The sequence below is a fragment of the Empidonax traillii genome, unplaced genomic scaffold (assembly GCF_003031625.1).
Source record: "Empidonax traillii isolate 1590-97213 ecotype Southwest subspecies unplaced genomic scaffold, ASM303162v1 scaffold368:size764316, whole genome shotgun sequence".
Taxonomy (NCBI): Eukaryota; Metazoa; Chordata; class Aves; order Passeriformes; family Tyrannidae; genus Empidonax; species Empidonax traillii.
In genome coordinates, this window is record NW_020955561.1 from 144,208 (window position 1) to 155,692 (window position 11,485).

At 39.1% G+C, this 11,485-nt stretch overlaps 1 protein-coding gene across 6 annotated transcripts in view; it reads left to right on the forward strand.

The window, feature by feature from the left end:
* Positions 1 to 11,279, forward strand: part of LOC114061883 (gamma-aminobutyric acid receptor subunit alpha-4) — a 40,329-nt gene extending 29,050 nt beyond the window's left edge. For 3 of the 6 annotated variants that reach the window (XM_027892780.1, XM_027892783.1, XM_027892784.1), the window contains 2 exons: positions 6,847 to 6,933; positions 7,727 to 11,279. In XM_027892780.1, coding sequence (XP_027748581.1) covers positions 6,847 to 6,933; positions 7,727 to 8,260 — 621 coding nt within the window. In that variant the 3' untranslated portion in view covers positions 8,261 to 11,279. Of the gene's footprint in view, positions 1 to 6,009; positions 6,118 to 6,846; positions 6,934 to 7,723 lie in introns of those variants that run through there. The other 3 variants (XM_027892785.1, XM_027892786.1, XM_027892782.1) reach the window with 3 other exon arrangements.
* The last annotated feature ends 206 nt before the right edge of the window (positions 11,280 to 11,485 follow it).

An 11,485-nucleotide genomic window follows, 5' to 3' on the forward strand; every position in this document is an offset into this window, starting at 1 on the left:
ACTTGAGTTGTTAAAAGCCTGTGTTGCTATCCCAGTGACAGTCAGGACAGATTTGAGAAGAAGTCTCCTGTCACCAAACCTATGTTCCTATACTGGTCACTGGGTTACAGTAGGGGAAAATAGAGGGTTTTTTGTGTCTTTTTACAGTGTGACTTAGCTATCTAGCCTAGGGAAGCAGCTCTGAGCTGGAAGTGCTGGGTACAGTTGGGTGGCTCCTTCGGCAAAGGCATGTAATTTAGGCTGTGATCCTACCCAGGGCATTTCTCTCCAGCTTTGGCATCTGGATGTCGAAGTGTTAGCTCTCTCCCACTAGAAGTGGTACCAGATGATGGTGTTGTGACTTGTAAATTCTGCTGTACATTTATCCCCGAGAAAATAGAAGCGACTGCTTTAAATATAGTACTGCCTCTGTCCCAGACACTGTCAGGATGTCACTGATAGTGATATCCTATGTCAAAGATCTGCTAATGATCTAGAAAATGCATTGTTCTGCAGCTGTGATCTCTCCTTTAAGTAAACAAATGGTGCAAAAGCAGCCCTGGGATCTTGCACCATGTCACTGTGAAGGTCTGTCATAGGGGGAGGCTGCTGCAGGTCTTCAGAAGTGTCTGCATATCCAATCCCACAACTTCTTAGTGATTTTCCACAGTGCTGAGGCAGATTAGAAGAATTGAATTATATTGCAACTACATAGCTCTAGTTTTAATGTGCCTGTTTTCAGCAATTGGTGATGGCTGTGCTTCCTAGTGATCTGAGGGCCTCTGAAGGGGATTTTCCATGTGGAACACTACTGATTCTCTGTTAGCTCAGGCAGTAGGATCTGTTTATTTTAGATTCATGTCTCAATAGGATGTATCCATCATAAAGACTATGAAGAAATTTAAAATTGCAGAGACTAATTTTTGTTATGGAGAGCACTAACAGGCTACAGGAAGATGCTCTTCAGTTGCATGAAAAAGCTGGACCAATATTTCTCACAGCTTGCAGTTTTCTCACTGCGTTTGTTAAGTACAGTCCTAAGGATAAAGTTCCCTGATGCCCTCGTAATCACTTTTATCGTTGCTACCTTCTTCCTAGGACTTGGCATGTGACTCTTTAATGTTCTTGTTTGTTTTACAGATTCTAGGTTGGCCTTATCATAGGAAATATGCACTGTGATTGTTACCAGCTCTCTTTGTTCTGCAACAAGATGACTAAGTTTGTCAGTTCAGTATTGCATATTGCTGTGCTAATGATCCTCTTCCCTTGAACCTCAGCTCTGCTGCTGCATGCTACTTCAGTTCATGCTAAATTTGCAATCTTGACTTCATTGAAGTGCAAAATTGCCTTGCCTGTCAAAAACTGGTAATACGTAAAAAACAATCTACTACTTTGTTTTTTTGGTCCAAGTCAAGGCTTATGTAGGCTTAGAAAAAGTTTCAGAATTTCCACAGTATGTGAGCAGCTGTTTAGGGTGTGCAAACCATGTTAAATACTGAAGAGTTTAGACCAACTTGTCCATCATTTTAGTGCTTTAGTAAACAGCAGTATCCATCAAAGTTGAGCTTAAATAGAAAAGCAAATGATGGTTTAATTTTTGGCAATAGATTTGTTACTGTGTTTTTCTGTTTTGTTTTGTTCTGTACATTCTGCCATAGAAGCTGACCATCATATTTACTCTACAAATGTGCCACAGTATTTAACAATAAATTGTATAGATATATCACGAAGTATGCTAACAGCATTGTTCACTGTATTATTAATGGCCAATTGCGTGTGAATCCACTGGTCAAAGGAAGGATACAGCACTAATTATCACTCTTTACACACGCCTGTAAGGAAGTTGGTTTAGATGTCCTGTCTTCATGCAAAATAGAATGGACTTTGTTCTGGTACCAGGAAAAGGGCATCTTACGTCAGGACTTTTCACATAGGAAGAATTTGTACTCGATGTATCTTTCTCTACTTCAGTTCTTGTAAAGGTAAACCCCATGAGAAATAGCATGTGATGCTTAAAATTAAAACAAGATCTCTATGCTTTTTAGTACAGTAAATACTTCAAAAACTTTTTGGAAATTGCATGCTGCATGGCAGAATTTGTTTGACAGAATTTGAACCTTCTATCTTATCCTACAGCCTCCTGCCTCCTCAATAAAGTAAGCTTATGCATAGGGTGGGATTTCCTAAATCTCTCATACTGAGCATTTTTTTGTTTGTCGGTTTTGTTTTTTTGTTGTATGTCTTAATGGAATATTCATTTGGATAGAAAGGAGGAGTGATTATCAATCTCTTCTGAAAAGGACTCTGCTACATTTATTTGTTTGTCAATTCCTTGACTTTGTTACTGCACTCACCTATTACGTCTAGCATGATCAAACTTTTGGTGGTAAGTGTTTGAACACCCATCAAGGCTGGCATTTAGCTTTCACCATTGCCAATCTTAGTTGGTAAAAATCAAATAGGCATTAGTATATTCCAGCCAACCACAGAGCTTTAGCCAACAAAGATTTCTTACAATTACAAATATATATATATTCTTAGATTATCATCAGAGCTCTTTAGAACTTTGTTTATGCACATACAGGAATTGTGCACTCAGATCACCCGGAATTTTGAGACTCATCCATAGTGTTTCTGTCAGTGTAAGTTCAGAGATTGAATTTTTCTGACTGGATCAATAGCAAGAAGGTTTTCTCTTGAAGGAGAATAGAGCAGAGCAAAGTATTTATAACTGTTTTGGTGGTGGTTTGTGATCACAGTTTCTGGTTTGTGTTGTATGACCAAGTCAACTCATAGGCTATTTCATAGGAAGGGTGAGACACTTACATAAGCAGAATTTGTTGTATTTACTTACATTTATCAGATATATTAAGCTTGGCACTGCATGGTATAATATACTGGACGTTATGGTAGTTTCCAGGCTCCAATTTTGCATTCCTGAGCTACACCATTTTGAATGTTTCCCAAAAGTCTTACTGAAATGCCTCCAGAAAATCAGATCCTTTCTCAGTCTAGAGTGAGAATGTAAAAAATGTGGACTCAATATTTCCTGTGGAGTCCCATCTGGACTAGCACAGCAGCTCTCTGTTGGCTCAGGATAATTGAGTGGTTTCCTGACTTGCCCTCATAAAGGAATTTTTACTTGGATAATCCCTTCCTTTCTTGGCTTTCATTTTCATTTGTCTTCTATTTATTTTCATGTTATATTTCTTGTTTCCATGCCTGTGGTGGATTGACCCTGGCTGGATGCCAGGTGCCCACCAAAGCCACCTCAGCTGCACATGGAAGCAAAAATATAGCAAAAGGCTTGTGGGTCGAGATAAGGGAGAGATCACTCATCAATTGCCATCACGAGTAAAGCAGACTGGACTAGGGTAAAGTTAGTTTGATTTATTACTAGTCAAAGCAGTGTAGGGTAATGAGAAAATAAAAACTAAATCTTTAACATCTTCCCTGTACCAATTCCTTCTTCCTGTGCTTAGGTTTACTCCAGAATTCTGTATCTCCTCCCCCACAGTGGCTCAGCAGGATGGGGAATAGCGGTCGCAGTCAGTTCATCACACATCATCTCTGCCACTCTTTCCTCCTAAGGGTGAGGACTCCTCATGCTCTTCTCCTCATACTCCCATGTGAGGTCCCTCCTGGGAGAGACAACCTTCCATGGACTTCTCCAACATGAATCCTTCCCAGGGGCTGCAGTTCTTCATGAGTTACTCCAGTGTGGGTCCCTTCTGTGGGGTGCAGTCCTTCCAGGAAGGCATGGGGTTCTCCATGGGCTGCAGGTGGATCTCTGCTCCATTGTGGACCTCCATGGTCTTCAAGGGGATAACCATGCTCTTCACCACAGCTGTGTAGGGGAATCTCTTCTCTGGCACCTGGAGCATCTTCTCTCCCTCATTGTGCACTGACCTGGGTATCTGCTGAGTTGTTTCTCACATGTATTCTCACTTCTCTCTTCAGCTGCAATTGAGCAGATTTTTTTCCCCTTCTTAAATTTGTCATCACCATTATTGATGGACTTAGCCTTTGCCAGTGGCAGGGCCTGGATCCTCTGACACTGGCTCTGTCAGACACAGGGCTTCCCCTTCTTCTGGCAGCTTCTCACAGGATTAGGTTTGTAGCTTCTCTGCTACCCAAATCTTACCATGCAAACCCAATCAGTATCTCCAAACTAAAAGCTACAGATAGGCAGTATCCTTGTCTTAGGGCTGTGCACCACAGCTGTGTGTGGAATATATTACTAATACAAACTGAATGCCGTATTTTACTGTGTTTTGCAACAGAATTTTATTTGATAAGGCTTGCTAGGGAATCAGGCTTCTTCAGTGTTTTTATTAGTGACCTTGGCACTAATCTTTAGATGATGTGGAGTTGTGAAATAGCATCAGTATAGAGGAGAAATAGACTAATGTAGGAAGAAATTATCTTTGTAACATTGAATAGAGAAATATATAGGGGTCATATGTATACAGCCAATAAAAGGAATTTTTTCTTGAAAATTTTTGACTGGACAACTCAACAAGGAGTGATACCTGAGTGCTTTGAATGAGAATAAGCTACTGTCACCATATAGTCTTGAGTAAACAAGTGCAAGAAAAGGATATATGAGGGGAGATGGTGGACAATGTGCTGGTGAGGCCACCCTGGCAACAAGTGCGCGTTCGGGTCAGCTTTGACACGGCATGGAGCTGGATGCTTCATGGAACATTCTTGTTACAGTATATTTCAAGGACAAGGTTCAACTCAAGAACACAAATCCAAACTATTACAGTGACACTGTGGAACAATAAACAGTTTCTACTGATATGTTGTCTGTGGAGCACATTAGAAGTACCATTTCTAATTTCCATGCTCTAAGTGCTTTTGAGGTGGTTTCCAAAGAATTAACAAAAAACGTACCTGTATTTTTGGTGCTTGTTATGCAGTATTATATTGTGATCTTACAGTGTTATCTATTTAGACTTTATGTGTACATTCATGTGTAAGTTAGGAGAAAACTCAGTTTCTCTCTAAACTTAAGGTTCCTGAAGTTTTCTTTGTAACTAATGAGAGTGAATACCCAGTAGGCTTTTACACAGATACACATTTTGACCATTTGAAATAGTATAGATAATTTTATGCTAGAATAGAGACTGTAATGAGAAATGAGTTGTGAATCAAGTAGCAATAGGTCTGATTTGGTCACTTAGGTGGAAATGGAGATGACTGGAAAATGAGGAGCCTGAATGTTGCCTGTTTGTCTTTCCTGTGTCTGTGGTTGGTGATGCCCAAAAGAGACATATAATGAGGTGGTCTTTGAAAACAGGTGACAGTACAAGTGAGCAAGAACATTAAATGGTGCCTCTGTAAATTAATTGCACCTAATTTTTTGTTCTACTCTTTGGACCATTCTTTTATGGTTGCACGTGGAGTGATTCTGGTAATTCTATTCTCTAGCAGCAGCACCTGTAAGCTACTTGTCTAATGCAGAGAGAGCAGGAAGGAAGTGAGATGTGTCTTACTCCAGTGCAGATCTACTTTGCAACCCCTATCCCATCCCCTGGACTTTTGCTGCCCAGGTGCTGCTTGAGAGCTTTATGGTGGGTGAATCATACTTGTGCAAAGCCAGGTTGTCCAAGAATCTGCACAGAGAAGACAAAACTCATTTTCTATCATTGACTCTCCTGCCAACTTCTGCATAGCATAGAGCTGTTGTTTCGGGCAGTGAACATTGATTTGCATCTGCTTAGCTTTGCAAGCCTTCAAGTGACGTGCTGTAGTCCATCAGGCATTACCAAGTCTCTATTAAATGCAATCCTGTCCTGTTTGTGCTTTATCATTTCATTTTATCAGTATTGAAACCTGCTTTGCTATTCCTGGGTCACTGACAACCCTAGTATGAAAGTATCGAAATTGCAGACCTGTGTGTATGTCTGCACTTCCTGAAGAGTGACACAGGCTTCTCTATCAAAGGCTAAAGTCAGTGTTTCTTTCAGGAAATACCAGTTTCTTCTGGTGTTTATTCCCCTTCTCTGCTTCTTTGGATTGCAGATGCAGAAGAGTAAATAAAAGGGATTGCCACACTTGTATGCAGGAAGGAAAACTGAAACTTGAGGAATTCTTTGATATATCAACTGTGAGCTGGGAAGTACATCAGCCATGAACAGGCATATAGCTGTGACAGTTTCAGATAAATTCAGGCCAACGGTGTTGCCAATAATAGATTTGTACTGCAACTAACAGTATTAAGGAGCAGCATTCATGGTGGTAGTAGTAGAGATATCAGGTGAATTTTTTTTTTTAAATTATTATTATTATTATAAATTCAGATTTCATTTCAGCTCCCATTTCTCTGTTTCCTTAAGCAGAACAGCAAACCACAACTGATATAGCAGACAGATATGGTTGTTACTCTTCTCACCACTCAAGGTACTGCTAGTACCGTGAATAACACCTGAGTTGTTCTCTGTTACTGCTCTGTCACTTTTCAGGAGAGAATTGCTGTTGGATGAAGGAGGGAAGAGAGATTCCTGCCTGCTTTCTCTCCCTTTGATTTGTGCTGTGAGTTTTGGCAGGGTTCCCTGGAAACACTGAAGGGAAGGGGAGCCAAAAGCACAGTAGGTATGGTGCAGGGCAGTGTTTGGGAATGGTATCATCAGAGAAGTGCAAAACATAGGATTTTTTTACATATATAACAAGTGATTGTTTGGCCGTGTCTGTATTTAGACCTGTATTAATGATGAGTATGTGTACCCTATCTGCCCTTAAGTCTGTATCTTTTGGAAAGCAGTTCTGAATAAAAAATATTCACATATTATATCTGAAGTATAATATGTTTTATATTACATTTTAGGTGCAGGGCTGAAGGTTCAAATTTCTGTTCTTCAGATACCCTTCCAGAAGGAAGTTCAAGAGTTATTAGTATTTCTCTTTAATGCAGAGAAGAAAGACAGAGGTCAAGTCCCACTCTCAAAAGTCATGAAATATTAAACTGATAGATTTCCCCTCTGTACTTCCTTGTCTTTATTTCAGTTTGTCATCCAGTCTAATAAGTATTATTTGGTTGAAGTATATCTTTCAGAAAGACATCCAGACTTGCCTGAAGACATTAAGTGATGGAGAATTCACCACTTCTCGTAGTTAATTAATGCAGATGATTAATTGATGAAAGATGAATTTATGCCCTGGTTCAGTTGTGTGTGGAGAATTTATTGCCTATGGTTGATGTGAAAAAGCACTGGCTATAATTCTGAAAGAGCAGCAATGTGGTAACTTGGTTTGGTAAATACTTGCATTTTAATAGCCTCAGGTTTAGAAGACAGACTAGAATTCCTAGTATATGGTAGTTATTTTTCTGGACATATAAAGCAGTAAACCATCATGGCTGGTAAGTTGCACCTAAAATATTTTTATATTATCAGAGAAATAGGTTTTATATTATCAGAGAATCTTGTTTTGAGCATGAGCCTGTAAAAGGCCATGACTCTAACCCAAGAAGGCTTAGCCTCGTGGTATTAATAGGTACCACATCACATGGAATGTGATGCATTAGTTGTCTCTGGTATTCCAGCTACAGGTAAAAGGAACTCTTGTTTATCACTTTATATGTTATTTAATCTATTTTCATGATGACCTTTGTGCTTTAGGATCAAGCTACTGGTTATATATATTAATATTACTCTCATAGTTCTTGATTATAGTTTCCATTGCTTTTGTTTGAGTGCTTATTTTAAGAATGACTCTAGTTAATTTTTTTGTTATTTTGCAGAGTACAGATGCCAATTCAAATGTGAGGAAAAGAACAAATGCCACGGTACAGTCCGAAGCTGATGGTGGGAGCCGAATTGACACAAGGCACAGCTCCATCCAGCCTCCCTCTGTAGCTCAGGGGTCTTCTGACATTACACCCCACTCCCTTTCTGCATCAAGTCCCAACCCCTTCACACGCATCAATGCATCAGAGACATTATCTTCTGCAAGAGCTACCCCTCCAGCTCCTCCTTCTACCCCAATTTTAACTGGATTTGTATCCCAGCATGCCAAAGCTGGATCCCCTTCCATTCAGCACTTGCTTGGATCTAGACTGGAGCAGATTCAGACCACCACACCTAATACATTAGGAGCATCTGCAAAGCCATCTGCTGTCACACCACCTGCTCCCCCCGCCTCCCACTCTGGCACGAGTAAGATAGACAAATATGCACGCATTTTATTTCCTGTTACGTTTGGAGCATTTAACATGGTCTACTGGGTGGTGTATCTATCCAAGGATACCATGGAAAAATCGGAAAGTCTAATGTAGTTTTGCTGCTATGTAGTAGTTCCTAAATTATACTCACATTTGATGCATAGTTTCTTCTTTTGAAACTATTTAAAAAGGTCAGTAATTCTTATTTATAAAAGCTGTGTGCTACTTTCCCGTTGTAAAGGCTGGAGCTATTGGGGATAATTAGTTAGCTCTTACCAGAGTACTGGGTAACAGTAATGGGTCTCCCTCCCTTCAATTAGGAACGAGCCATCACTCCTTCAGACAAACTACTCTGGATGTACAGAACTTGTCTTTGGGAGGAACATGCACCCGAAAAAATCAGAGGCAGAGGTGCACAGCTGTGCAGTGGAGCACATCTGACTGCTAGAAATATGCACGTTGGCTATTACAAATCCCTGAGGCACCCAGCACTGCTGTCTGGACACAGCATTGCATTCTCTGAGTGCAAGGTCCATGTCCTGAATATTTTGACAGTGCTTGCTAGAAAAGGACTGTCCCTGCTAGATTAAAATTGGCAGAATGGGGGGAAGAAAATGAGAAGTGGAAAAAGAAAAGAGAGTCCAGCCTGGGAAAGTGCAACTCTGGGAAAGTTATGCAAAGGAGTTGTAGAGCTCCATATATTTTTACTAAGCATTATTTTGCATTGTAACTCACTCCAAAATAATAATTGAACCTCATAAAATCTGAAATCTGATGTAATTCTCAAAATTGGATTTTCTAGTTTGGTAAGGTGATCTTAACTGTGTGATTCTTCTTTGACCTTTCTGACCAGCCTGAGTGGATTTATTCCTAAATTACATCCTTTGTAGTAGATGAGGACCAGATCTGCAATGTTGAACTTTTAATTTGAATTCTTTGTTTTTTCTTTGGATGTTTTGGGGTTTGTTTTTTTTTTTCTTCTCCCCCTCCACCCTCCCATATTTTTCAATTACATTCTTGATTTCCTTTGAACACATATTCTGCCCCTACTTCATGTAATGTTTATGTCAAGTTAAATTTTCAACATAGTTTTAAAAGTGTTCAAAATTAAGCAAAAAAAAAAAAAAAAAAAAGTCCCGTGCTTTGATGAGTGGGGCTATGGCTTGTCAATGTGTGAATGAAAGACACTCTTTTTGTGAAGGACTATTGTGACATAAATAAGAAAATAAAGTTTCTAGGTGGAACCCAGGGAAAATTTATCATCCATTTGTTTATTTTAAACTATGGCATAGATAGGCACTTTTCTTAGCATCTCAATATGCAATGTGCAAGCTGGGGAGTTTATTAAAAAATCAAATAGTTAAACCTGGTAGAAGTCTTGATCATAAATGTTGTTTTCACTGGAACGGGTGGAAGATACGCTGTTAATATGTATAAATATGTTTGTACAGATCATCTGGCTAGGCAAATGGTTAGTGTTTCTGTGCAGATGACAGGTGAAAATCAAAGGCCAAATTCTCAGCTGTGATCTGGCTGTGTCTTTAAAGGGTCTGGACTAAACCTTAGCTTCAGTTGATTGGAGCAGCAGATTGGTAGCCTATGGTCAAAGTCAAATGCTGCAGGGCAGATCAGGTGAGTGTTAAGTGTTTCTGTGCCCAGACACTGATCAAATGACTGGTGGAGACCACAAGTAAGTGGGATAACTGAGGGCATTTTGAGACTGCCCTACACTACACTGGGACAAGAGTCAGAATAAAAAGAACCCATAATGGTGAAACTAGGACTGTGCCCCATCTGTCTATTAAACTATGACTGTTCTGGCTCTCCGAGCCTTTTAGCCATCTCATGGCTGAGAATCTGACCTTTAACTTACGGGACCTGGGAGGTGGCAAGAGATCCCAGGCTGCTCTTTCCTGTGTAACATTGGACTGTAGATGATAAAATGCAGAGGATGTGGGAGTGTCTTATGTGACTTTAATGTACTGATGATATAAACAATTGCCTTAGTCTTTTTTTCACTTAAGGGATGCTCTCAAAAGGCCAGGTTTAGTCCTTTCTTTTTTTGTCTTTTACATCTAGAAGATGTTTGAGCACTCTTTGAAAACCATTACATGCAACATACCACAGAATTGGAAATGGAGTACCGATGCAAGATGTCTAACTTCAGTAATTTGTGTCTTTGGATGTACTGCTAGTTGCTGTAGGTGTGTCCTCTCTGATAAGGTCAAATTGTTACAGTTTGTGAGAATAGATGATAGTATGCAAGAGACTGATTATTTATTTTGTTAAATCAGAAGAAACAAAGCTAATCCTCTGGCAATTATTGATTATAATTATACAGATGATAAAATATTTCTAGCATGAAGAATGATGACCTTCTGTGTGGAGAACCTAGTGTGTGCAGCAGAAGTTACTGAAATTACTGTTGGCTTTCCTCTGTGATGAAAACCAAGTATGTTTTCTCTCAGGCAGAGCTCTAAACAATTAATTAGAAACAGCTCTCTCTTCCTTCCACCCATCCTGATACACTGATTTATAATCAGCTTTTTCTAGTGCATTGTTCAGTGGGATCAGCACTGGTTGAGGTTTATCTAAATGAGATTTATCTAAATGTGCTACTTGAATTCACTTATAGTTTTATTTTAAAGACTTATAAGGAGGAATAAGGATTGCAAAAATTAATAGATTACAAATATTTATTTCTATGCTTCAATTTTGGAAGAAGTTTTTAAGGATACCACTAAAAAAAAAAACAAAACCCAAACAATTACCTATTTTAAATCTGACAGTGTATTTTTGAAGTACTTTACAACACTTCCATGCATACATTGAAAATGAAACACATTAAAAAAGTCATTATGAGTCTAGGACTCATCTGTTGAACTGTACTACATTTTTATGTTGCAGCATATAAAGACATTACTGTAATTGCCTTTCCAAAGTACATATGGACAATGTAAATAGGATTTTATTGTTAACAGTGGTTCTTCCTTATATTTAATCTTCTTGTAGAGGGATCAGAAACAGTAAAGAGCCTGTAGTATACTCAGTGATGCTGTAACACAGAATCACACACACACAAAAAAAGTGGGAATATGCTAAATATAGTGGCCCAAATGTTCAGAACTGCTAACTAAAATCCTAAGGGAGAACATTGCAGGTGTCATTTCAGTGACCGAATGGCTTATTATAGCTGAGTTTGAGTGAAATGAACTCTACAGGAACTATTTTTTGTTGTTGTTTTTTATTTTTTCTATCGGCTTTGTTGAACAATGTTTTTTGTTTTTTGGGTTTTTTTTTTTGAGAGTACCATATGATTTAAAGCTAACTAGACACTTG